Below are 26,878 nucleotides of genomic sequence, written 5' to 3' on the forward strand. Positions count from 1 at the left end.
CCCACGGAGCTGCCCCATGGCTGGCTGGGGTTTCCAGGGGTCTCCATCCCCATCAGATGCCGGGATGCTGTGGCGCAGGACCCGCTTTGCGTCTTGGTTTTCTCGCTGAGCTGGATTCCTCAGCGCTGCATCCCCCTGAGCGAGTCCCAGACCTCTGCATAGCATCACCCCCCCGCGAGTCCGGGCCCCCCGCAGATAGCAATGGAGTTTCCGATCCCTTATCCATTAATAACCTCGACCGGGAGCCTGCGGTATGGTACGTACGAGATCTTGCTGGTTAATAAGTGTATCTAATTTTAGATGAATTGCAATGCGTGTTCCCTATCCCCCGTGTCTGCTGGCGCCCGGAGGAAAGCACCTCCCAGCGTTTCCTTCCCAGGGCCCGTTCCCGGAGGAGCGTGCTGAGGAAAATCACCTTTAAATAGCAGCCGGGATCTGGGAGGCGGGAGGCCGGCTCAGCTCCGCGGGGGTGCCGGGGAAGGGATGGCATCTCGCCGGCATCCGTCGGAGCAGGGCTGCACGTCCCAGAAAGCTGCCTGGGCTTTCTGCCGTCCCCGGGGGATGATGCTGGTTGCTGCTGGTGTTACGGGACTTTGCCGAATCACCTGCGTGCCTCGGTTTCCCTGTTTGCAGCAGGAGCGTTAGCCCTTTCTCCTTTGGTGCAGTAAAAGAGCATTTGTCTCGTATGTAGCCAAGGGGAGCCTTGGGCGATAGTCTGGGGCTGTGGGACTTTGTGTAGCCTCCAGGTCTGGCCCTGCTCCTGGGAATGAGTGACAACTGCTGATTTGGGAGATGCTAATTTGGAAGATGCTCGTCCCCACCGCATCTCGGTGCGTTCAGGGTGACGATGGATCGTAGCCCTGTTCCACTGTCTGGGGTGTTGGCGTGCTGGGCTGGTACGCGCTGTGTCCTGGGGGTACCAGAGCCCCCATTTCCTGCTGATAATTACCTGGGATGGGGGGCAGGAGCTGCAGGAAAAGGCCAGGGATAAAAAAATTAATCCTGACTCCAAAAGGTCGCCTGTGTTAACTTTCCCAGCTGGCGCCTGCACTATGGGGTGCCTGGGGGCTTGTGCCCTTGGGGTGCTGTACCCCAGAGATGACCGTGGGGCTAATCTAGTCCCAGTTAAGCCAAGACGGGAGCAAAAAGGGCTTTTTCCATCAATTGGCTTTGCTTCGTCCTGGACTGGGAGTCCTGGGTGCCCGCCCTGAATTTCATAGCTCTGCGGAGCCCGTGCTTGCTAGAGTTTGGATATAACCCCTTTTTTTTTTCTAAAGCCTTTTCCACTTTTAGGTATGTTATTCGTATAGCTTCCCCATGAGATGATGCCCTGGAGGGTCTGGGCAGTGTCGTTACCCCTCTTGGGATACGGGACTGTGCCATCCCCTCAGGGATGGCGCTGGGCCGCCCTTTAGCATGGGAGCCTTTTCAAGGCTGCTCAATAAAAGAGAAAGAGAAGCCCGTGGAGCATGTCCCACGGTGCAGGAGGTTAAACAGAAAAGGTTTAAGTGCGTAATTAACTTTGAAGCGAGAGGAGCATAGACTCGGCGGATGAAAGAGCGCCGGGTGGGCTGGTGGGCAGGCGGCCACGTTCCTCGGTGGCCATGGAGATTTAATTAGACGCCGTCCATTGTACTTGGTTGTTTGGTCTTTCTTTTCTGCCCTCTTCTTGAGCCCTTCATTCCTCCTCTCCCCCTCCCCGGTTTTCCTCCCCTTCATCCCTGGACATCCAGGAGGGATGCTGGGTGGCAGTGGTACCCAGGAAGGATGCTGAGCAGCACTGGTACCTGTCTCCCCGGTGAATCCATTAAGTCAACTATTTTTTTTTTCTTTTAAAAAAAGTCTATCTGGTCTTTAACCCCCATATTAGTGTTCACCACTGTACCCAGGCATGCCCCAGTGCCGCAGTGGTGACACCGGTACGTGGTGGGGGGGGATGCTGAGCAGCACTGGTACCAGTCTCCCTGGCAAATCTCCCTGCCATCTCTTTTTACTTCCTTTTTAAAAAAATTGTGGTCCGTCTGGCGTTTAACCCCCGTGTTAGCCCTCGCCCCTATTCTTCCCTCTGCCTGGGCGTGCCGGGGGTGTGTGTGGGTTCATGCTGGGCTGCCCCGCGGGGTGTTTCATGGGGTACGTCTCCTCCTTGGCATGTGTTGGGGCAGGCTCTGCGTTTGGGGGGGGCAGGATTTAGGTGACTTTGGGGTGTTCAGGCATCATCTCGCATGCATCGTGCCCCCGGGGAGCAGACTGTCACGCCCCCGGCAGTATTTTTAGCTGCTCTTGCAGTTGGAATCGCACCTCCTCCCGCACTCGCTGCCTTCATCCTGCTGCCGGGAGCTGCTGTTCCCTGGCCCCCAGCCAGCGCAGGGGCTGGCACTTGGGGGGCTCCTTGTTTCCGAGCGGTGATTTTTAGGAAGCATCCAGACCTGGAGCGGTCCTGGCCAGCTCCCACAGGCCACGTCCCTCTGCCGTTAGCCCTTAGGATGGCTATAACCATCCCTGTTGCCGCAGATGGGTATTTCGGGTTGCGGTCTCCCTGCTCTCCTTGCAAACGCTTTGAAACCTGAATTTTTTTCAAAGCAGCTCTGAGTTTACCGCCCTCTGACTTTCCATGGCTGCTGGGGTACCCACAGCCCCCCCGCTCTGCGGCCAGGATATTGATGTTTAATTGCTCAGACATTAATTTTTATGCCCCTGTTAATCTTGTGATGGGGAGGGAGAAGGGGCTGGAGGTCGAGCTTCTCTCCAGCCCTACCCTTGGATGGGGAGAGATGGTGCCCAAAGCATCCCACAGCTCAGGCTCCGCAAACCCCTTTTTATTTTTACCCTGTGCATACAAATCATAGACAAATTTGTCGGCGAGATGGAGCGGCCACTCGAGCCGCCTTCGTTTCGTGCTGTGGATGGGGGAGCGAGCGGATGGGAGGGAAGACTCGCCCGGGGAAAAGCCATAACAATAAACCTGTCCGAGGAGGGAGATGGATCGGCTCGGCCAGCTGTGCTTCTGCCAGCAAAACATCTACTCCGCGTAATTGCATTTTAAGCTTCTGGAGCCCGGGCGTCGTCTCGCAGGTGGCTGAGGATCCAGCCTCGGGGGGATGGAGCTGTGGGGAAACTGAGGCACGGGACCTGTTGGTGCCAGTGGCCGCGCTGGGGATGGCAGCGGGATGCGGGCGGTGGGGACGCGGCCCGGGAGGAGGTTACGTCTCCCCTGACATTGTTAGTGGCTTGGAATAGCTTATTGGGGGCGAAGGAATTGCTTTTCCCTGGGAAGTGGGGCTCTGCCAGCCTGAAATGCTGTTGCCTCCATTCTGGTTTCTCAGACCGGAAAAAAAAAACCCAACCCAAAAAACCCAACACTAAGAACAAATTTCTCCCTCCCAGAATATCCAGTTTCAGCAGATCTTGGAAAGAAACACTTGGGCTTTTTTTTTTTTTAAAAATCACTTGGCACTTAGTTTCTGACACTTTGTTTTATTTTGAATTTTTTTTTTCTTTCCTTCCTGGAAAATTTTGACAGATTTGTGCTTTTTCTCCCATTAGAAAGCACAGCCGAGTTTCAGACTCTAAAATCTGGCATGTCTCGTGGCAAGAGCTGAAGGGACAGGGGTCTGCGGTGCGGGGGCACATCCGCACGTGGGCTGGGCAGACGCTCCATTTCGGGAAGGATTTTAAGAAAACTGTGAGGTCTTGGTGCCTCCAGGCATATGAATAGGAGAGAATTTGCTTTTTTTTTTTTTTTTAAAAAAAAGTTTCCTGTGTTTCCGGGAGGGGAAAAAAACCCCCACAACTTTGATGATGGAGCTGGAGTGCACCCTCATGCTTTAAAAAAAGGAGCGTAAGGCGGAGGAAAACAGTTCCAAATATGTTCTTACATGTGAAAGAGTTGGGAATCATAATTTCTGGGCATCTTACAGGCTTTTTTACGGTGTTTGGACTTGCGTTTGCACAAGCAACACATCCGAGCGTCCCTCCGGCGTGGGGAAGCACAACCCACGCCGGCAGCAGGGAGGCCATTAACCGTCAAATCCCTGGGCGGCGGGGGGAATTACTGATGTAATTTGGGGATAAAATAGGTGGAGAAAAAAAACCCAAAACAACCAAAAAACCAAAACCCAGAAGAAATAATCCCCTGGCCCTGCTCTGCTTTCACGCTGGTCCGTTAGGGGATATTTGCCTTTGTTCGTTCTGCTTGCTCAGGGCTTTCTTAACGTGCCTGCCCTCGTCAGCCCAGGGGCTCGTATTAATTAGCGCTGGTGCCCTGGTCCAACTGTAATCTGTGGGTTTAATGGAACAATAGGTCAGTGTTAACGAACTCGAGCGGCCCCATGGGCAAAGCCAGCCCCAGAACTGATGGGGGGGGGCTGGCTGCGGGATAGGGGGGGCTGGCTGCGGGATGGGGGGGCTGGCTGGCATCTCGGCGTCACCTCGCCGCACGTGGGGACAAGTGGACTCTTGCTGTTCGTTCCGATTCGTGATGCTCAGCAGCCCGGGGAGGTGGTGCGGGGCTTCCGGCTTTGCTCTTTGCAAAGGATAAAACCCAACCCCGACCCCCCCAGAAAAAGAGAAATAAAGGGGCTCGGGAGTGCCGGGCCACAGCTGGGGGTGGGGGGGTCAGTGATGCATTTGAAGGGGGGTGATTGCTGCAGGTTGTTGGAGGTCCCAGCTGAGACCTGCTGCTGTTGTGTCAGGCGATGGCCAGATGCCCAAGAGTTCAAGGTCAAAATGTGCGTGGGCAGGGGAAGGGCTGAGGTTGAAGCAGGATTTTTGCGGCAGTCCCCCCGGGGATTGCAAATCCTTGTGACCGCTGCAGCCCAGTGCCTGTTTCTTGGGAGAAGCCCCTCGTTCAGTGACCGGCCCCAGGAGGCGAAGCTGGGAGCTGCATCCTGCTCCTGCAGCTGAGACCTCCCCGGGAGCTGAGACCTGCCAGCTCGTTTCACTGGTGGGGGAGCTGAATGGGAGAGATGGGCCATTAGCAGCAGACAGCACCATGCCCTTGTTTGCGGGTGCACGTAGGGGGGTCCTGGGGTCCCCCCATGTTCTGTGGGGTGCAGCGCACCATCCTGGCAGGGCTTTTGGGGAGGGACCGGCCGCTCTGCGGGGTCTCAGCGGGGGCTGACGGGTCTCTCTCTCTGCAGCCGGTTGCACTTTTGAGGAGGACGGCGACCCGAACCAGTGCGAGTACACCCAGGGCGAGGACGATGACTTCGGGTGGGAGCTCATCCGCAGCTATATGATGCCGCACCTGACGGCTGACCTGCCTCACGGTGAGTCCTGGTCCCCAGCGGGGCCACGCTTGTCCCCCCGCGTCCCTGGGAGCCTCTGCCCCCTCGATCCTGTACCCCAGACCTGGACGGCGCGACTCGTCCTGGTTTAATTCCCACGGCGTTTTAGGCTTGACTTGTCCTCGGTTGCGTGGGCAGGGTGCCGCTGTGCCTGCCGGTGAGGTGTGATGAGCTGTGTCGGTCCTCAGCGCGGTGGGCTCGGATGCTGTGTGGTCCTGGGGAGGGTGTCGCTTGTGGGCAGGGGACGTGGGACCCTGCTGCTGCCGTGGGGGGGCAGGAGGGTTTTTAACCGCACGGCAGGGACATGGGTGGCTCTGGGTACCCCTGAGCCCCGTGTCGCTGCCTTGCTGGGGCGTAACCCCGAGCCGCCCCAACCCACCCTGCGGCAGGAGGAGCCTGCAGACGGTCCAAGGGTGTGTTTTTGGGGTGGAAAGCCAAGATTTCCAGCTCTGCTCTGTCTGCACGTGACCTCTGCCATCGCTGCGTTTGCTGCCCGGGCACCCTCGGTCCTGGTCCGTGGGGTGGCTGGGGGCTGCGTGGGGGATGTCCCCTCCGCCCTGGCATCTCCCCGCCCGCAGCAGTGGGATGGCAGCGGCTCAGGCGGCTTTTCACGCTTCCCGGGGGTCTCGGCAACATCTCCGGCGATGCCAAATTCCCCATCTGGCTTCGAGTGCGACATCTGCAGCAGCCGCCAGCCAGGATGCACCCGGATCCCGGCGTAAAGGGGCACCTTTTGGAGCTGCTTTCCCTGCCCGGGATCTGCAGCTGCCGCCTGCTTTTTGCTCGCTGGCACGTCAGCTCGTGCTGCTTTTGCAGATCTGGGGTCTTGTGAGAAATTTCCGTCTCTGGGAGATGTGGAAAAGGGAGGAGAAAAAAATAAATGTATTTCTGGCTCTTGCAAATGTGGGGAAAGCTCGTGGCTGCAAGTTGGAGGCATACCTGAAGCCTTGGGAGCTGTAAGGAAGAAAATACAAATGGACTCAATTCTTTTTTTTTTTTTTTTTTTTTTTACTAATCTCATTGCTTTTAAACTGGTTTTGGTTATTTTTTGAGTCTTAACTCCTTGCTCTGATTGCTGTGCTGGGGGAGCAGAGCCAGCCGGGGAGCTGCCCCCTCTCCCATGGCGATGGCATGGGCACCGTGCCTGGGTGCTGGCCGAGGGCTCTGTTTGCTCCCGGCTTTGGGCTGTGTCCCACTGTGTCCCCTTGAGTTGTCCCTGTCCCCAGGGAGCTCTGAGGGGCTGCACTAGGCTCATGGTGCTCCTCGTTTTGGTGGACCGCTGGCTCCTGCCTGTCCCGGCGCTCCGTCGTCTCCTGCCCAGCCTGGAGGTCAGGTCCCCTGCTGAAGCTGGGCAGAAAGAGAGAAAAGCTGGTTTAGAGCTTGATAATAAAAATGACTTTTTTTTCATTAGAACATCAACTGCTTTACAGAAAACTCTTTACTGCTCCATCAATCTGCCTCCGGCTGTTTATCTCATGCCTTGTTCGTGCCAGGGCTTAATTTGGCTTTTCCTCTCTGCTAATCCTCCTCTTCCTTTACCTTCTCCTCTCCTCATCATCTTTTCCTTCCTTTCCTGTCCCCCCTGGCATGTCCCGGGCACCAGGCGAGGGCAAAACAACCCTTAGCCTGGCTGTAGGACTGCTGACAGCTCCCCGCTCTCCCTTGATGCTTTTCCAAATAATTGTTTGAAACCGAACGACCCTAATTTGTGTGCGTCTTGGGGAGGGGGTTTCCTGGGGCGGTGAGGAGGGAAGCAGAGCTGGAGATTGAGATGGCTCACGATGGAGGGTCTTAAACCTGTAATTAGTTGGGTTTTCTGCTCGATTTTCAGCTGTAATTGAAAATTTGCAGCCAACTGCCTGAGTTTAAAGCCTGGGGGCTCGCAGGGGGCTGAAGGTGGAACGGGGCTGCTCTCTCTGCTCGAGGAAATAACCGTGGCTTAGCAAGAGACGGGGGGCTTAAATGAATGCAAAGAGTTTAAGAAATAAACCCCAGAGGTGACGGGGAAGTGGATGCGACTGTCCCAGGTGGGATGCTCTGGGGCCGAGCTGGGAGTGTGGAGCACGGCAGGGTCGAGCACCCGTCCCCGATGCTGATGGGTGGTGACGCCCCGAGGGATGCTCCCAGCGGGCGCAGGGAACCCCGGTTTTGTGTAGTTTCACCCCGCTGTGCACGGGGCTCCTGCAGCCCTGTCGCCGCTCTTGGTCCCCACTGGCGGCTCGGTGGATGGAAGAGCGTTTCACAGCGCCGGGGCTTCTCCAGGGAGCACTTTCCAAAGGAGTCTCATGGACTTAGATTAAAATGAATTTTTATTGGAGATCAGCCAGTTTCAAGGAGCGTAGGATTTATTGGAGCGGATGCTGGCTGCTGGCCACCCGCCTCTACCTTTGCATCCCTCTTTCTTCTTGCTTTTTTGTTTGCTTTGGGATTGTTTTCCCTCTCTTCCCATCTTGACTTATCTCCCTTTTTCACCTAAAGATGACAGATGGGTCTCTCCTGTGGATGGGTGTCTCCCACCTTGCAATTGTGATTATTTTTTTTTTTTCCAGCTCTTTATCATTGCTCTTTAAAGCAGCAGCTGCAGGGAGCTGGGTAAGGCAGGCACGAGGTCGCACCATTGCTGTATCTGCACCAAAATAACTTTCCCCGGATGTTTTGGGTGCGCTTTCCCCCCGCTCTCCCCCAAGCATCGCCTCTGCGTGCCAGGCTGGTCCGTACGTGCCCTTCAGGCTCTGCAGTGGCTCTTCTTCTTGAAGCCCCACTGTTTTGAAGCTGGGGAGAGGAGGGGACGGTGTGTGCCGTGCTCTGCAGCACCTGGTATTGCTGGGCACCCCCGGGGCTTGCAGGATTTGGCCGAATCTCAAAGCCCTTTGAGGAGCGGGTGGGCCAACAGGCAGGGATGGGACAGGGGAGTGAGAGCAGGCTGATTTCTGGAGCTCCTGGGGTGAAAAACAGGTTGAGGTTACTTAACGAACATCAAAATAAACCAAGGTGTTTAGGTTAAGCCCTGTTTGAATTTGGGGCAGGTTGCGGGATGGAGCCCGGGGCAGAGCCGGGGTCGGGTCCCTGTCCTCACCCCCGCAGAGATGGGGGGTGCCCCGTGGAGGACAGGGATGCTCTGCGGAGCTCCGGGGGCTCCCTGGGAGAGGGGCAGGCGCCTCTTTTTGTCACTGGTTGAATTTGTGTGTGGAAATTCAAAGGAGATGAGTTGGGTTGGGAGAAACTGTGGCAAAACCTCGCCGTGGAGGCTGCGTGCCCTCCTGTCCTGGGGGCCGGAGCACCCCCACTCTGCGCAGCTGCACTCAGAAATAAGGACACATCGTATTGGTGGGTGGGTTTTCTCTTGAATGGCTTTTTTTTTTTTCTCTCCTGGGTTTTCCTTCCAAACTCAGTGATAAACCCTCTGTGAATTGGAGTTTCTCTTCCCTCTCTCCGTGCACGGAGCTGCTGTCGTGCTCCCCACGCGGCCGCATCGTGATGCCCTGGCACAGCCGTGCTGGGCGGGGGGACAGAGCCGTTGTCCCCACCCTGATGAGCTCCGTCTCCCTCCATCCCCTCGGAGGAGTTGCTCCTCCAGCTGATAGCTCCGGCACGGCTTCCAGCCAGCTCCTGCTGCATATCCGTAACAACCTTGAAAAAATTAAGCTTGAGTTTTGGCTTCTGGGGGAATTACTCCGGTCTGTCCAAGGACTCCGTGGCGGGGTCTTCCCCAGGAGATTCTTGGCCTGGGGCTCGGTGCGGAAGTGGGGAGCGGGTACCCGATTCCTGTCCCGGCTCTGATGTGTTGAGAAGATCCGGCGTAGGAGGAGACACCGTCAGGCTTCATCCTCCAAAGCGGTTTCCCGGAGGCAGATGCTGCAGCGCTCAGACCTGGTCCCCTGGCACCTCTTGGCTGGCGGTGCCGCCCTCTGCCTGTCATCCTGCCTGCCTTTTGCTGCCTATTAACAGCTCTTTCATTTATTTTTATTTTATTTTTCTTCTCTTGGTGGTTTTGTAGGAGGCAAAACTCGACGAGATGGGGAAGCGGGTTCTTTCCTCCTCTTCTTTCTGGGCTGTTTTGGGTTTTTCCCAGGGGGATACAGGCAGGATCCTTGGGAAGGGCGGCGGGATGGGGAGAGCTGCTCCTTCCCTGCGGGCGAGCGGGGCTTCAGCCCGGAGCCGGGGAGAAAATCCGCGGGAGCTCATTGCTCTCAGATTCACGGCCAAGGTTATCGGAGGTGCCGAGTTAGCCTCGAAGACCTGATTTGAATCCTAAGGAAGAGCTGATGATCCCATAAGTGGGAAAATTTGGCTGGAGACCCACCCTGCATGAGGACTTGGCTGGGGTGGGTGCAAGGCTTTCTGCGCACAGCCCCTCCGGGCTGATTTTGCAGCTTAAACCTCATTGTCGACTTTTGTGTAACAAATTGATGGTTTTTCCTTAGGGAACGTTGCTGGGAACTTGTTTCTCTTTTCATTTGTTTGATTGAAATATTATCTAGTGCTTTTTGAGTCTTTTCCCTTTCTCTGCAGAGCGCTTGGGCTCTTCCCTAAAAGCCCACCTGAAAACTAAATTAAATCATATTGCTGCAGCCGAGCTGGTGTGGGGGGGACACACGACACGGAGGGGCTGACTCGTTATTCGTGGTGACGAAGTGGGGTGACAGCTCGCCTGCACCAGCATCTCAATTCAAACTGACCTGAAATTGAGGATCAGAGGAAGGATTTAACGAGCGAAGCACAGTATCGATGTGCGCCTGAATCCCATCCTTTGGTGTGAAGTCTCAACCAGGGGATGCCCCGGGGCTGTTTCTGTTGCTCCCATTTCGTGGGAGGTTTGGAAATGATTTTCCCCGTTATGATTTTTGGCACGGATTTTTGCTGTGTAATGCCAACATACGGACAGGGCTCAAAACTAACCCCAGCTGTGCTGATGAGCTGTGATATTGCTTTACCTGCCGGCTGCCGGCAGTGGTCCTGCCTGTCCGTCCCCCCCCCGCAGCTCTGGGATGCAGCAGTGCTGGGACACCCCTTCCTCTCCTTCCCACCTCTGGCAGGAATTAAGCTAAGCTTTACAAAACTGGAATTTGGCGGTTTGCGTAGCTCTTGCTGCAGCTCTGCTCTTGTCCTGGCTTGGAAAGCCGTCGGATCCTGGTGGAAGCTGAGCACCCGGTGGGGTGGGGGCTCAGAGGGGACCCTGGCAGGGGTGGTGGATTAACAGGGAACAAGTGGAAGGGGTCAGGGAGACCCCCAGCTCCTTGCTGTACCACCCTGGGAGGAGCTGCGCAGCCCCCCTTGCCCCCCAGGAGCATCCCCCGGAGCTGCCCGGCAGCATCCCAGCCGGATCAAGAGACGAGCAGGTTGGTGACCTGCGGTGGGACTGTGTCCTGCGGGGTGGGCGATGGCAGCGGGCGTGCGTGGGGGTTGTCACCCCCTTGTCACCCTTTTGTCACCAGCTGGCTGTCCCATTGCCTCCTCCAGCTCCCTGTGCACCCTGGCCGAGCTGTGCTGCCATTTTATCGGGGTGCATAAAAAAACCCCCCCAAAACAACCAAAAAACCTCACTGAAACCCAAAACCATCCTGCTCCGGTGCAGGATGCAGCACCCCAACACAGGGACATGTACCTCTGCTTCTCCTGCATTGAAACCCCCCCTCAGCCCCTACCCTGGGCTTGAAGCTGGGACCAGTGATTTACGGGAGAGGAGGATATAATTAGCACAAAAGCAAGCGGTGGGAGCCTGCTTTTTCTGATGCAATAACACTGGGAAGAAAATTAAGGGGGGAAAATAGCGCGGGGGGGAAACCCTGCCAGATGAGCGACGCTCGGGTGGATTGCCACCCGTTCGTGTCTGTGGTCCCAGATGACCTTAATGGATGTCCTCTGGCCTTTAAAATAACTTGTCAGTGGTTTAATTTTAGTCTTGGTCTCTTTATTTTGGTCCTCTGGCTTTTTGTTTTTAAAGGGAGGGGAGGAGGAAGGGTCTGCGTTTGTTAACGAGAGCCCAGCGGCTCCAGTGGGCGGAGGTGGCTTTTGGGAGATGTCCCCTGGCGCGGGGCGGGTTGGTGTTCGTTCTCCGCACCGCTGTCGCCTGGCCCAAATGGAGCTGATCTTGTTAGTGCAGAAATAATTTTGCCAGAGGAAATGAGAGGGGAAAAAAAAAAAAAGGGAGGAAGGAATATGAACGTAGTGCCTTCCTCTCTGTCCGTGAAATGTGGTGGCACTTGACTCTGAGAAAATAAATTGTTATCGTTTTATTTCCCCCTGAATATCTGCCCGCAGGGGCCGGGAGCGCTGGGCGGCCAGGCGGATCGGCGACACGGTGAAAATTTTGCTCTTTGGTGATTTCTTTCCCCTGCCCCAGCCCCCGCCTCTGCAGGATGTGCTGGAGGATGAGCCGCAGTGTGATACCCGGCACTGCATCTCCCCAGCTGATGCTGTGACCCTCCGGGTGTTTCGGGGTCCCCCCTTGCATTTTGGGGTCATCCCAGGCGCAGCTCCCAGCGCTGGGGGGGGACAGATGGGTGCCCCCCACGATCCCCCGCTGCCTTTGTTAGGCTTTTCTTGGTGCCCACCGGCTGGGAGCCAATGGGAGGAAAGCATGTGAATTCGTTTAAATTAACTGGCGGTGAAAGCTATTAATAATTAAGCACCTACTGTCAGGAAAACAATGGTAGGCTTGAGTAAATGGCCTGGCTTTGTTACTTACAGCTTCTGCCGTTATTAAAACGGAAGGGATATTAATAATTCCCTCTCCTTCAGCGATGAGGAGGGTTTGATGGGGCAGCTCCCATCCGCCCTGTGTCCCAGCCCCACGGCCGTACCCGACGGCTCCGGGAGCTGCTGCGAAGAGCCGAGACCCCTGCATCCCCCTCCTGCCGGGATGGAGCACGCGGGGCAGGGAAGGATGCTGCCTTTGGGATCCCCTTTGGGATTTTCATTCTGCCTGCCCTGTAAGGACGGCTTCGGGGTTGCACCGGGGCAAGTGCTGGGACTCCTGGGATTTTGGGTGATGGGAGACAGGGTACCAGCGGCTGCTGGTGCTGGGGAGCCGGGTCCGGGGTGGGCATCCCGGAGAGCCATGGTGCCAGCACCCCGGAGAGCTGCGGTGCTGCCGCTCGTTAAGCCGATGAGCGCTTCCCCCCCCCCGCCCCGCGAGCGCCTGCTGAGCACAGTTTAAACTCGGTGACAACTGCGTGGTAAATGATACGAGGCGATGGGAATGGAAATTAAACGGCTGGGGCCTGGCTGGGGAGGGCAGCGTTGACTCAGCCGAAGCTGCGAGCGCTGAAGGAAAGCAGGTGGAGGGGCTCCGGTGGCATCAAAGCCATTACCGACCCCGGTGTCCTGGGGGGACCAGCTGATCCTGGAGGCAGCGAGGCTGACCCTTCCCTCCTCGTCCAGTGGCCAGGTCCCGTTACGGTGTCCTGCTGCTGCCCCAAAAGGCACCTGACGCTGACTCCATCCTGGGTCCCTGGCTCCTGTCCTGCGCGTCCCCACGGGCCGGCACGGATCGGGACCCGGCGGGACCCCAGCATCGTTGCTGGGTCGTGCGCATCTTTGCAATCCCGCATCCTCCACCTGCTCCATCTCTGCCGGCGAAGCTCAGGAGATGCAGAACGGAGGGATTATTCCCCACTGTTCCCCTTTCTCCCTCCTGCCGTAGGCTCCTACTTGATGGTGAACTCCTCGCAGCACGCCCCGGGCCAGAAAGCTCACCTGCTTTTCCAGGCGCTGAGCGAGAATGACACCCACTGCCTCCAGTTCAGCTACTTCATGTACAGCCGGGACGGCCACAGCCCCGGCACCCTCAGTGCCTACGTCCGGGTGACGGGGGGCCCGGTGGGCAGCGCTGTCTGGAATGCCTCCGGCTCCCACGGCCGCCAGTGGCACCAGGCGGAGCTGGCTGTCAGCTTGTTCTGGCCCAGCGAGTACCAGGTGAGTCCCAGCAGCCCCCCCCCTTTCGCGTGGCACGGACCCCCCCCTCCTTGCGTGGCCTCGACCTCCGGGAACGGGTGACCCGTCTGTTTTGGTGCTGCAGGTCCTCTTCGAGGCGGTGGTCTCCAGCGAGCGCAGGGGTTATCTCGGCTTGGATGACATCTTGCTCTTGAATTACCCGTGCTGTGAGTGTCAGGGGACGGGACCTGCGGGTGGGTGGCCCCAAAGAGCTGTGGGTGGTGGGTGCTGCCGAGCTGGGTGGTGGAATTTGGAGCTGGTACCTGATGGGATGGTCCTGGGTGGGGGGAGCTGATGGGCTAATACAGGGGTGCAGCCTGGGGGTACTTGGGGGTCCCATCGTCACCTGGAGTGGTGGAGCTCCATCCTCTCTGGGGCTCCTTTTTCCGTCTCCATCACTGAGTTTTTATAAAACCTGGGAGAAGTGCAGACTGAACACGTGGCCTCAGCATCCCAGGCTGTCCCAACGTGTGGGCTGTTGGGGTTCACCCCCCCGTTTCTTCCAGGCTCAGGGATGTGGTTGGAGATCTGTCCCCCTCTACCAGCCCGATGGCCTGCACGGGGGCTGCGGGATTCTGGAGGGGAAGGCTGCATCCCTCCCCGGGACACCGGCTGGTTGTACGGGGACAAATCCCTGGCTCTGGGCTCGGGATCCTGCCCAGGATCTTCACCGCAGGCTTGCTGGGGAGGGATCCTGGCTGGGCTGCGAGGATGGGGACCGAGCCCATCCGGAGCTCAGCTCCAGCCCCAGCATCCCAGGAGGGGTTTTGGGCTGTGGTGGGATTTTTGCAGCGATGCCGATGCTTGCATCCCTTGGCAGCGAAAGCGCCTCATTTCTCCCGCCTGGGCGACGTGGAGGTCAACGCGGGGCAGAATGCCACCTTCCAGTGCGTGGCCGCCGGCAAAGCCGCCGAGGCCGAGCGGTTCCTCATGCAGGTGAGCAACGGCGGTGGCGAAACCAGCATCTGAACCGTCAACCCCGTGCATCGCTTCCGCGACACCTCTGTGCCTTCCCTGGGGGAGAAGACACCGCTGGGCGGGAGGGAAGGGCAATCCCCCCCCACCCCAGCTTTTAAGCAGACATCACTTGGGGACACGTTTGGTGGCTCTGGGTGTCACGCTGTGCCTCCTGGTGACGTCTTGTCTCTCCCCGTGGGGCAGAGGCAGAGCGGCGAGGTGGTCCCCGCCGCCTCCGTGAAGCATATCAGCCACCGGCGCTTCCTGGCCACCTTCCAGCTGGACGAGGTGTCCAAGGAGGAGCAGGACCTGTACCGCTGCGTCACCCAGTCCAGCCGCGGCGCGGGCGTCTCCAACTTCGCCGAGCTCATCGTGAAAGGTGGGTGACTTGCTGTTGCCGTCTGGGTTTCGGGATCACGGACGGGCTATTTCTGCTCCGCTGTTTGCAGAGGAAGAGGAAGGTGGGGTGCTCGGGGCAGTGGGATGCTCCGGCTGGTGGGATCGCAGTTTATCCCTGGGAATGAGTCTCCACACGCGTACGGTTCAGCATAAAACCAGGAAACTACCTTTCCCGATGGCTTTAGATCATTTATTTTTGATTGCAGTAGGTGGGAATTAATTAATTATGGTGAAAGCGTGTAGCACCACGCTGGGCAGTGTATCTTATAAAGATAATTAAGGTTTGATCGGATGAAGCCCTGTTGCAGCTGTTAAAGCCTCGCTAAAAGTGACGCAGAGGGCATATGCACGGGCTGAAGCGTGAAGACCGGCTGGTGCCCTCCCACGCTTTGGTGTCGATCCCCGCGTCTGGGCGAGGGATCCGAGTTTGTCCCGTGCTCTGCAGCACGAAGGTGATGGGCTTGGGAAGAGGTGTTGTGAATGTCTCGACTGTAGCTAATAAAAAATAAAATAAAATCGTGGTACCTGGGGTTGTGCTGGTGTTGACCTGGCTCCGGGGCTGGGGACGCTGCTCCGGGAGGGGGGTGCTCCACCTGCCCCGTCTCCGCTCTCTTCCAGAGCCCCCCACACCCATCGCACCCCCCCAGCTGCTCCGGGCCGGCTCCACCTACCTCATCATCCAGCTCAACACCAACTCCATCATCGGCGACGGCCCCATCGTGCGCAAGGAGATTGAGTACCGCATGACCTCGGGGCCCTGGTCGGAGGTCCACGCTGTCAACATGCAGACCTACAAGCTCTGGCACCTGGATCCGGACACGGAGTACGAGATCAGCGTCCTGCTCACCCGGCCCGGTGAGGGGGGCACCGGCAAACCGGGGCCACCCCTCATCAGCCGCACCAAGTGCGCAGGTGGGTCCCACGCTGCATCCCGGGTGGCCTCGGGCAAGGTCCTCAGCCACCCTGAGCCCCGGGTAGGGAGCACGGCTGGGGCTGGATGGGTGCTGAGGGTGTCTGCTGATGCGGTCTAGGAACCTGAAGCATCGCTCCTCCAACGGATCTGCCTTTAATTGGCTTTTTAGCGGCTGTACGCAGCGTCTCGGGAGGGACCGCTAATTAAACCCCCGTTGTGCCGTGGCCGGAGGGTAGCAGGGCGATGCCGGATCCTGAGCCAGCGTAGTCAGCCTGTGCAGAGGGGCTGACGGGGACGGTGGCTTTTCGCTGATCAGAGCCAACAGCAGCCGGTGCAGGGAGGCTCGGCGCTGCACGGAGTTAGCAGCTGCCCTGCGGCCGGTTCCTGTCCCTGGAGCCGGGCAAACGCCGGCAGGAGATGGCTGCTCCCCCTCGGCCGGGGCTGCGGGCTCAGGGCCGGACCCCGCTCAGGGTGTCCCCGCATCCCAGGACCACTGTCCCCGAGGATGAGCCCCGTGGCTGTCCCGGCGAGGTTCCCCTCTCCTTCCCTCCTCGGAGGCAGCCGTAGGTTATTCTCCAGTCCATGGTTTTGAGCGGTTGGTGCCTCTAAAACTATTTCTGTTAAAACTGTGTTAATCCTGTGCCACGCTGGAGGGGCGGTAGCTTTGGCTGGGGGGGGTCGGCTGCCTTCCCATGCGTGACAGTGACCTGGGGATAATTCGGGGCACCCCCATCCCTGCCGAAATCCCCTTGGGGTGTCCCCAGGGAAGGTGGGAGCTGGGGTTTCTCTGCCAAAGAGATGCAACCACGCTGTTGGTCTGGGGAGTGATGGGGGGAAGACTCCCCCGGCACTGTGGGGCTGCAGGGGACCCTGCTTCCCTCAGGGGAGTCTGACCCCGCATCCCTGCGGGGGGGTGACCCGGTTTGGGGGACATCCCCGGCTGTGACGGGACTGGGGGCTGCCGGCAGCGTTTCAGACGCTCCATGGCAACCGCCTTCCCGATGGCAGCTCTAACTGCTCATAATTGAGCAAAGTCGAAGGCAGCGAGATGGTGCGACGGAGGCACAGGATTGTCGTGCCGTGTTCACCCCCAGACTGCTGCGATGCTGGGCTGGGACCCTGCACAAAAAACCCCAAACCCCAGCCCAACAAAAGCAGGAGGTCTGCGCTGCTGAGCTGGGAGCGTGCCGGGAGCATCGCCCCACCGACGGGGACCGATGGGCGCATCCTCCTTACCCACGGCAGGAGCGGAGCAGGATGCGGCCGCATCCGCAGGGCCGTGAAGAGCCCGCGCGTGGGGTTAGCTTTGGTGACGGGGGTGCTTGGACATGCGAGGAGAGCGGTGGGTGCTGGCGCAGGGCTGAGGGTGAGATGCAAACCCCGACCCAGCATCATGGCACGGGGCTGGCGGCAGCTTTTCATCCCGGATTCATTTTCAGAGGTGCTGCGGGAAAGCCCAGGTTTCTGTACGACCTTGAAGCCAATGACAGGCGCTGTTTGACGCTCAGCACCCTGTATTTAATAGCCTATGGTTACCATGTTCAGGCTTCCCCAGCTCTTCCCACATTCTATAACGATGTATTTTTCTCCCCGGCTTCCCCTGGGTCACGGCGGGTTTGCAGATGGTGACACAGCCGCCCTTCCTCCACCCAAAAGGCGGCTGCGGTTGGATCCTCAGCATCCTCCGAGCCTTGCCATCCCGTCTGCCCAGCGCTGCATCTCCCGTCCTTTGCAGGATCTGACCCGGGAGGGGACCCTGGAAAAAGTCACCGGACAGATGGGTCCTGCAGCCCCTGCGTCAAGGGCAGATTCCCCACATGGCCACGTGCCACCGGCCGTCATCGGCCCCAGGGTGCCGTACTGCTGGCTCCCCCCGGCGCGTTTAAATACCCTGGAATAGGAAGGAGAGGGGAAGGCTGAAGCTTGGCACCACGCGGTGCTGCCCGGGGAGGTGGGGGGGGGTTCTGGAGGCCTCGGGGAGAGGAGGGGGGCCACCACCGGCATCACTCTTGGTCACCCAACAGGAGCGATGCTGGTGGGCATCAGGGCTGAGGTTTGGTGGGTTTTGGTACAGCCGGACGTGGCAGCGGGTGTCAGGCTGGGGTCCCCGCAGCGTGGGGCTACGTGCCTTTTGCTGTGCTCGTGTCCGTGTCGTCCCCCCCCCCCCCCCCCCCCGAACCAACCGGGGTTTTGCACGGTCCCGTGAGGGCATGGGACCTGCCGGAGCATCCCCTGAGGTTGCAAAAGCCTCTTGCAACTCCGAGCTGCCCAAATTCCTCTGCAGTGCAAAGCCCAGGGGAATCAGCTGGGGATCAGCTCTGGGACAGGGTGGACAAAGACCCTCCTTCCCTCTCGGGGTCCTTCCCGCACCCTTGGGTACGAGGGGAGTTTGCTGCTGTTAACCCAACCTGCATCTGCGTGTGCGCGCTGTCGGCAAGGGAGCCCGGCTCCTCGTTAAATCTGACTTCTGTTCATGCCAATTAGAGCTAATTAAACTCCTTCCCGGTGACGGTGCTCAGTCTCTGTCCTTTTGAGAGCCTGACATGGGCTCGACGAAAATGCGAGGGCTCCCGTCACGCGGGCATGTTTATCTGGATTTTTGGGGCCATTCGCAGTGGCGATGCTCCTGGTGCACGCCGTGGCTCTGCGCCGGCTCGGGGCTGGTACCCGGCTTCGCCTCCGTAGGGGAAGGTGAGCCAACGGGGGCTGCTGTCCCTGCGGTGCTGGCGGCTTTGAGACCCGGTGATGTCCCCAGCCCTGTCTGCAGCGCAGCAGCATCCTGCGCTGGGACTGGTCCCAGTTTTGGGGTCAGGGTTGTTCTCTGCACTCGCCCGTCTTGGTCCTGTGCTGTGAAGGGGCTTTCCCTGATAACACGCACAAACCCACGAGGTGTTTCCCTTCATCGCTCATCTCTCTCCATCCCTCTTCCCCCACAGAGCCCATGCGGGCCCCCAAAGGCTTGGCTTTCTCCGAAATCCAGTCCAGACAGCTGACGTTGCAGTGGGAGCCACTGGGCTACAACCTGACCCGCTGTCACACCTACACCGTCTCGCTCTGCTACCGCTATTTCGTGGGCACCGGCCACAACCAAACTTTCCGGGAATGCGTGAAGATGGAGCGTAACGCCAACCGCTACACCATCAAAAACCTCCTGCCCTACAAGAACATCCACGTCAAGCTCATCCTCTCCAACCCCGAGGGTCGCAAGGAGGGCAAGGAGGTGGTATTCCAGACGGATGAGGATGGTGAGTCTGCTCGGGGAGGTGCATCCTCCCCAAAACTAGGACTCCGTGGTTGGTGAGCCGCCGGGGTGTTTCCCGTGACACGGTGTGCGTCCGTGGCTCGTGGCCAGGGGCACGATGGGAATATCTCCTGCGGCCGTTGCGCTAACGGGGAGGCAAAAAGGCTGTTGCAGCCCCGGGGCTGTGCGAGGGGAGGCGAGAGCAAGGGGCGATGATGGTGGCTGGGGAAGGGAGGTGCTGGGGGGGGACACGAGGGGACTGGCTGGGGACATCACTGCAGAATCGCTGCCCTCGTCCTTTGAGCAGAGTGTTTTAGCCGTGCTCGGTCCGGCGGAGGGTGCGAGAGTTGGCTGGTGCCCGGCTCCTCCCGGCACGAGTCGTCCTGGCTCGTCCCTTAGCGTGGAACCAGAGCCTAGCAGCGATAGTAATAACAATTAAAACAATTAATGCTTTGCACTTAGGTAACGTCTTTTATCTGCTTGGCCGCTGATTAATTTGGCATCGCTACGTTTCTGGGAGAGTGCTGTTAACCAGAGCTCAGCGCACCTTCGCTCGGCTTCCCCGGTGCTCTTCCCCGGTTAAATTTGCTCTCGGGTGGGTTTGGGTTGTGCCAACGAGCTCTGGGGGTGAGCGTGTGTTGATAAGGGGTGTCTGGCCCCGGTTATTCGCCCGCAGTGTTGCTCCTGAACGGCCGAGCCGTTTCTCTTCTCCCCATCCTGGCTGTGCCCCGGGGTTGGGTCCCCGCTGCTGCCACCCGAGCGGGGCCCGACGTCCTCGCCGGAGGCTCCAGGACTCCTGGGTTTGGCATCTCTTGCTCCTACCCAGCCCTCCCCTGAGGACGTGCTGGAGCTGAGGCCACCGGAGAGGTCTCCCAGGTCCGGCCTCACCCTGCACTGCGGTCCCCGGCTGCGGCTCTCCGTCGGCAGAGTGCTCGGGGCGTTTTGGGCTCTGGACATCCGGCAAACGTGGCAGGAGGTTCAGGACAGAGCTGGCTCCGTGTCTGCGGTGCCACCCGTCAGCGACGGGCCGCATCCAGGGCCGGCAGCTCCCGCTAACGACAGCTTCAGCCCGTCACATCCTCTTTGCTGCCCCACCAGCATCACCGCCGCGTGCCGTGACAGCTCGGCTGCCTTCGAGGACCCCTGGGCAGCCCCCACGTGTTGCCGCTCTGCCGGTCCTGCAGCCGGCGGGGCGAGGGGTCTCATCCTGCTCCACGGAGGGCAGCAGCGGTTGGGGCTTACGTGGGGTGCAAGGAGCCGCTGCGCCCTGGGGTGGGTGCTGAGCGAGGCCGGAGCATCCCTGGCTCTCGCAGAGTCATTGGCGCTTACCGTTAAGCAAGAACGTAATTAACTTATGAAGCACTCTTTAGCATCAAGAATCAGCAATTAAGTTGAAGAACTGATAATTGCAAAGGCTCCAGCTGGCTCCAGCCCCCCCGCCCGACCCCCGAGGAGAAGCTTCCCGTGAAATCCCCCGGCGTGGGACTCACCTCGGTTTGGGACCCACCAAACGTGCGGCTTTATTGCGTGCGTGGCTCATCGTTCCCGTTTCCCAGGCTGGAAAACAAAGCCTGCAGAGCTGGCGCAGAGCCGGGAGGGTCTCTGGGTCCCGTTTTCATCTCTAAAGCCTGAACTCAGCACCTTTCTCTGTGCATCAGCGCTTTCAGTATCCCCAACCCTGAGCCTGCCTGGCTTGGGGCGCCCAGCTTCCTGCTCCTGACAGTTTATTTTCTGGCTATAATTGCTTCAGCTGTTCTCACCGCGCTGTGACTGCTCCAGCTGTTTTCTTATTGAATATTAATACCGGAGCTCCAGATGTTGGTTGGTTTTTGGTTTTTTGGTGGTGGTTTTTTTTTTTTTTTGCTATACTGTAATCACTCCAGCTGCTTTCCCTATGCTTTGCTTCACCGGGGCTTGCGGCTTCCCCCTTGGATTGAACTTGGAGCCGCGTATACATTCGGTCTGGGGTGGGATCCATGGATGGATATCTGCCTATGGATATATTGCAAATATAACATGCAGGCTTGGCCCAGCGTCTCCCTGCCTGGGAGGGTGATGAGGATTCGAGCTCCCGCAACTGGGTGATGGAGCCGCCGTTTGATAAGACCCTTGATTGTGGTTTATTTTGACACGAGCCCAGCTTTGGCTGCAGCGGCCGCTGGTGCAACGCTGGGGCTCGTCTCGGTCTGCAAAGATGCACAGCCCCATCCCAAGCGGTAAACCCTGTTTTGGGGCTGGAAAACCCATTTCTGGGGCATAATTCATAGCATCCCCTTTGGAGCCTTGGGTAAAGTCCTGCTGGTTCCTGTGAGCGTGGGCAGAGCGCTGAGAGAAGAGACCGACCCATCCATAGGTTGCCCGGCGGGCGTTTAAGTGCCCCGTATAGATCCAGGGGAGGTGGGGAAAGTCGATGACCTGCGGCTGGAGATTTTGCTCTACGCGGGAAGCAACGAGATGCCAACCCGGTGTGGAAATAACCATTGCAGCACGTCGGCGCTGCGGGGAGGTGTGCGTGGGGAGCCGGTTCTCTCCCTCGCAGGCAAAGCGTGCGCAGCGCCAGCCGGAATAAATATAGATAAATACATAAAGAAATATATATATGTGCGTATATGGATGGCAGAGGGGTGTACGCACACCTGGGAGCCGTTGTGTGTCTCTGCTGGAGGCGTGCGCAACCATGTGGTGTCCATACCTACATATATAAAAAAAATACACAGCCTATGTACGTATAAAAATAACTATATAGGTACACACATTCTCGCCCTAAAGGTTTCCGTAATTCTCCGCGAATTTAATAAGCGCCTTGTGTACACGTGTAGGACACGGCGCCTCTGATTAAATTAACTTGTAAATCAAGTGGAAATTGTGTATTTGCACGGTGGGAAGCACGCAGAAGGCGATCCCTCTCTCTCGGCCCTGTAATTAGATCTGAACAAAAGCTGCAAAAAAGAAAAATAGAGGGGGAAGAGCTGACGTCCCTCTGCAACGAGAGGGGGCGTGTTCGGGGTACGCGCGCCCGCAGCGGAGGATGCTGCTGGTGAATCGTGGTCTTTGCTGAGCCATCGCCTCTCCTGACCCCCTTGGGTCACGAAATCCACGGTAAAGAAGTGAATGTTAATCCCGGTGCTGTCGATCGCTGTTATTGTTTGTGGTTATTATTGGTGGTGGTGTTAATTAGAGGGGAGAGCTGGGGCACGTCAAGCCTGTCTGCAGATGAGGATGTTATTGCTCGCCGGAGGAGGGGAGCGCCGGCGACATCTCCCAAGGATGCCAATGGCTCCGGGGGGGGCATTTGGGTTGTATGGGAAAAGGGAATTATTTTCCTTTCCTCGTGCTGGTGAACTCGGGTGAGCTCCGCCGGTGCTGGCGCGTGGGGGCTTGCTGCTGTGCTGTCGGAACCTGCGTGCGATGCCAGAAACGGTACCCGCGGGGTTTGCGCCGTGGCGTCGGGACCTCCCTGCCCCATGGCAAAGCGTCACCAGTGGGCCCGGGAGCACGGCGGGAGCATTGTTTCCCTGGGGAGCCACCAGCCTTGTCCGGTGGCACGTGCCGCAGCTGGGTGACGTGGCAGAGGGGATGCGGTGGCTCGGTTGGGATGTGGTGGCTCGGTCGCAGGGGAGAGCTGCTGCAGGAGCCTGGAGGGGTTTCCCGGAGGATTTCCCCTTCCAGCCCGATTTCTTGCCGCATCCGAGCACATCCCCTTTCCTTCCCCAGTGCCCGGAGGCATCGCCTCGGAGTCCCTCACCTTCACCCCGCTGGAGGACATGATATTTCTGAAGTGGGAGGAACCGGTGGAGCCCAACGGCCTCATCACGCAGTACGAGGTACGACCCGGCTGGCTGCGGCACCCACGGGGGGGACACGGGGACACGGGGGGGGATCTGGGGCAACCGCCGCTTTCGGTCACGGGGATTAAGGGTGGCCGCGGGGTTCTTGCTGCCCCTGAGCCCTTTGTCTGGAGATCTTCCTGCTAGCAGGGTCCGTCCTGCTGGGGAGTCCTGCTTTTGGCGTTGCCGGTATTATCTAGCAAGGGCTTTTCCGATGAGCCTCTGCCTTTGATTTACCCCAAAAAGCGTCTCCCTTCTAGGTCCCCATGACCATCCCTTCCTCTGAATCCATCCCTCTAGCCCCGTCTCTGCCCGGGCTCTCTCCCCTCTCCCGCTGGTGATGCTCTGCCCTGTCCCTGCAGATCAGCTACCAGAGCATCGAGTCCTCCGACCCGGCGGTCAACGTGCCCGGCCCGCGGCGCACCGTCTCCAAACTACGCAACGAGACCTACCACGTCTTCTCCAACCTCCACCCCGGCACCACCTACCTCTTCTCGGTCCGGGCCCGCACCGGCAAAGGTTTTGGCCAGACGGCGCTCACTGAGATCACCACCAACATCTCCGGTGGGTTCCCCTGGGCCCCGGGGCTGGTATCTGATGGCAGTGCCAGGCTCCGGTGCGTTCCCGTGGATTTTGGTGACCGGCTGCTGCTATCAAAGGATGCTCTTGGGGGTGGCAGCCCCATGCCATGAGCCCCCCAGCAGCCCCCCCAACCCATCAGCTGGGCTGAGTGTGGGTCCGTGGCTGGGGAGTGTGGCCAGCCTGGCGCGCCGGTGCTGTCTGAGCTATCGCTGTACAAACAAGGGATTAATTTGGCTTCGGTAATTAGCCTCATAGTACTTGGGGCTGTTTGCTCATGTCTGCGGCGTCGTTATTAACTGCAGCAAATGGGCTGAGGTGAGCCCTAATGGGGGCACTGAAACCGCAGAGCGGCGCGAGCCGGACCCCAGCGGCTGCTAACGATGGTTTGGGGACCGCGGGACCATGCCGGGTGCGAGGGGGGGTCCCCCCGCCGTGGTCTGGGGATGCTGCTGGGCTGGCTTGGCCGTGCTTCTGCCCTGGCTGGGACGCTCACGCTGTGCCGGCGGTTTGGAGCCGTCCCCAGGCACGTGGGGCGCATCTAAAGGCCGGATGTCGGATCCTGCTCCTGTCTCTTCCCCTCTGCCAGACCGGCGTTGCTAACCCCCTCAGCACACACCCGCGGGTCCTCTCCCAACTGCGACGTGTGGCTCAAGACCTAGAAGGCTTTTCTGTATTTGTAATGATCCCCACGACACCATTCGGTGACGCTTTGCCACGGGCAAGGCTGCTGGTGCCTCAGTTTCCCCCCTGAGCAGGAGGGTACCCCTGAGCGCATCGCTGGGGACCAGGACTCACCCCTGTTCCCTTTGCAGCTCCCACCTTCGACTACGGGGACATGCCGTCGCCGCTGAGCGAGTCGGAGAGCACCATCACGGTGCTGCTGCGGCCGGCGCAGGGCAGAGGGGCTCCCATCAGGTAGGTCGGGGCTGCGCAGGGGTGCAGCCCCACGAACGGGGCGGCACGGCACGGCGTGGAGGGAAGGCCGGGACCATCCTGTTAATAAAGCTCACCTACGCCCATCCTCGCCAGCACCTACCAGGTCATTGTAGAAGAAGATCGGCCCAAGAAGCTCAAGCGGGAGCTGGGTGGGCAGGAGTGTTTCCCGGTGCCGCTGACCTTCGACGACGCCGTGTCCCGTGGCTCCGTGCACTACTTTGGGGCCGAGCTGCCCGCCAGCAGCCTCACCGAAGCCAAACCCTTCACCGTGGGGGACAACCAGACCTACAGCGGCTACTGGAACCCGCCGCTGGAGCCCAAGAAGGCGTATCTCATCTACTTCCAAGCCATGAGCAACCTCAAAGGGGTGAGTAGCCGTGGGACCCCGCTCCCTCCGGTGGGGTGTCTGGGGTCCCCGTTGGACCAGGCAGGAGCCCGCCTGGCGTCTGGGGGGGGCGGATCAGAAAAATGGGACTTGAGATCCCCCTCCCTTGGGCCCCCCCAGCTCTCCTCACCCCCAGCATCCCACCCAGGGGGAGCTGGTGCTCCGGACCACCCTTACAGCACATTGGGAATGTGGCCGGGTGTCCCCCTTCCTCCTGCCCCCCGCTGTGCCCATCCTCCTCCCGGTGCTGCTGCCGGGGGTGATGGAGCCCAAGCTCCGCCACCCACTGTGGTACCGACCAGGACCCCAACCAGAGACCACATTCCCAGGGCAAACCCTGGGGTGAAAAAGGACCATTTGGGTACCGAGAGCCGTTTGTGTGTTACTGGGACCCTGGGAAACTGCCACGTTTCCCGGCTGCCCTCTCTCTGCCTGCTGCTGCCTGTTCTCTCGGCAAAGCTGTAACAGCCCCGCTCCATCACCGTCGGGACCACCGGGACTCCCTGGGGACCCTTCTCAGCTTCACCTGCTCCGGCAGCTCCCGTCCCACCCCGGGGAGGATGAACTGTGAAAGCAAAGCAGCAGGACTGTGGCAGCATCCTCATCCTGCACGACTTCTGCAGAAATATTCCATTTTGTCGGAAAGGTGCTGGTTTTTGAATCCTTTTTTCTGCTCCGGAATCGTTCACACCTCGCTGGGTTGTAATTAGAGCCGAGATGGACGGGGAGGAACTCGGCTCTGGCTCGCTTGGGCACTGCTGGATAATAACTGGTGGCTGACGCTGTTTTATAGCCTTCCCGCTGGGAGGCAATGGATTTGTCCCGGCTACCATCAGACGTCGTGAAAAAGCTGGATCCCAGCTTGGATTTTTTTGTGGTTTTCAAGCCAGATGGAGCAAGAAGCAGGAGAAGCAAGAGCTGGCGACCTCGGGGGGAGCTGCGCCGGAGCCGGCCCTGTCCCGGACACGCTGCGTGGGCAGGTCTCGCTCCGAGGGCGGGACGGAGCAGCGTTGCCAGCACTGCTGTCCAGAGGGGCTGGAGGATGCAGTCCTGCCAAAACGGTGCTTTTTGTTTCGCAACAGAAGTTGGATACAAGGAAAAATGGAATATTTTAACTGAACCCATCCCTAAAAACGCAAAAAACTGTTGGGGACCTGAGCTGGAAGCCTTCACGGCAACCTTGGAAGCATGCACGGAGCACTGGAGATGGGGCTTGAAAACTTTGATTGATGTTAAACCCCCCCCCCCCCGAAGCTCTGAATGATGGCCTGGGAGTGTTTTAGCTGTGGTTGGTGACACGCTGGTGACCTGCGGCGTGATGGGGCTGCTGGGTCTCTCCTTCAATGCTCCTGAGCTTCGCCGCCCTCTCTGTGCCAGGAGCGACGGCCTCGGCTAAACGGAAGGACGCTGGTGTCGGGGACGCTGGGGACAGACTGTTCAGCAGCATCTCTTGGCACGTGTGTCCCCAGGAGCTCCTTTCGCTCAGCAGCGGGTCCTGCAGCGCAAATCACCTGCAGACACCCTCGATTTGGGGGTCCAAGCACCACCGGACCAGCCTTGCGTCTGCCCAGCTTTGCTCGGAGCGGGGAGCGGAGCCACCGGGATGCTCATCCGACACTGACCCCCCCCTCTTTTTCCTCCGTAGGAAACCCGACTGAACTGTGTCCGGATCGCCCGCAAAGGTGAGCCCCCCCTTCCCCAGCCCGTGCGACGCCATCAAGGCTGCGGACTTAAACCTGCGGTGGCTCCGGTGGTCAGTGCCGCGCCGGCGGGTGTCGTTACCAGCGTTGGCGGCGCTTGGGGTGCACGCGGTGGTTTATTACAGCCCCGTCCCGCACTGTTATTCCCCGCTTTCTTTGGCGTCTGGGTTTTTCTCTTGGTTGAGTTTTTTCCTCTTAATGCCGTTATTGCGGTGGGAAGCCGGAGTCGGCGGTGCTGGATGCTGAATCCAGGGACGGACAAGCTCGCGTTGGGCGTGAGGAGAGGTGGCACGAAGGGACTGTCTCACCCCATGGGAACCGAGGCGGGGGGGACTCGCCCCTGGTCACGGTGTGGCACTGCAGAGCCCCGTAACATCTCGGTGGAATAAAATGTGTTCAAGGAGCAATGTGCATCCCACGGGACAAATCCCAGCGTTTTCCTATCTGATGCTGTCAACCCCTCCTTGGAGCTGAGCGTTGACCCCTCCTGCCTGTCCTTGTCCCCTGGCAGCTGCCTGCAAAGAGAGCAAGCGTCCCCTGGAGGTGTCCCAGCACTCGGAGGAGATGGGCCTGATCCTGGGGATCTGTGCCGGAGGGCTCATCGTCCTGATTATCCTCCTGGGAGCCATCATCGTCGTCATTCGGAAAGGGTAAGGAGACCCGGTGGTGTGGCTGGTGGCTCCATCCGTCCCCTCCTCCCAGCTCAGCCCTTCCCCAC

General features: G+C 59.1%; 1 protein-coding gene across 5 annotated transcripts in view; it reads left to right on the top strand.

Moving 5' to 3' along the window:
• The window catches only part of PTPRU (protein tyrosine phosphatase receptor type U), a 73,234-nt gene that overhangs the window by 12,469 nt on the left and 33,887 nt on the right, over window positions 1–26,878 (top strand). For all 5 annotated transcript variants that reach the window (XM_054802553.1, XM_054802554.1, XM_054802555.1 and 2 more), the window contains exons 2-14: window positions 5,139–5,267; window positions 12,931–13,202; window positions 13,306–13,387; window positions 14,041–14,156; window positions 14,382–14,556; window positions 15,195–15,488; window positions 18,426–18,734; window positions 22,445–22,554; window positions 22,920–23,121; window positions 23,952–24,054; window positions 24,169–24,442; window positions 26,106–26,142; window positions 26,672–26,810. In XM_054802553.1, coding sequence (XP_054658528.1) covers window positions 5,139–5,267; window positions 12,931–13,202; window positions 13,306–13,387; window positions 14,041–14,156; window positions 14,382–14,556; window positions 15,195–15,488; window positions 18,426–18,734; window positions 22,445–22,554; window positions 22,920–23,121; window positions 23,952–24,054; window positions 24,169–24,442; window positions 26,106–26,142; window positions 26,672–26,810 — 2,242 coding nt within the window. The remainder of the gene's footprint in view (window positions 1–5,138; window positions 5,268–12,930; window positions 13,203–13,305; window positions 13,388–14,040; window positions 14,157–14,381; window positions 14,557–15,194; window positions 15,489–18,425; window positions 18,735–22,444; window positions 22,555–22,919; window positions 23,122–23,951; window positions 24,055–24,168; window positions 24,443–26,105; window positions 26,143–26,671; window positions 26,811–26,878) is intronic.

Source organism: Grus americana, chromosome 23 (assembly GCF_028858705.1).
Source record: "Grus americana isolate bGruAme1 chromosome 23, bGruAme1.mat, whole genome shotgun sequence".
Lineage (NCBI taxonomy): Eukaryota > Metazoa > Chordata > Aves > Gruiformes > Gruidae > Grus > Grus americana.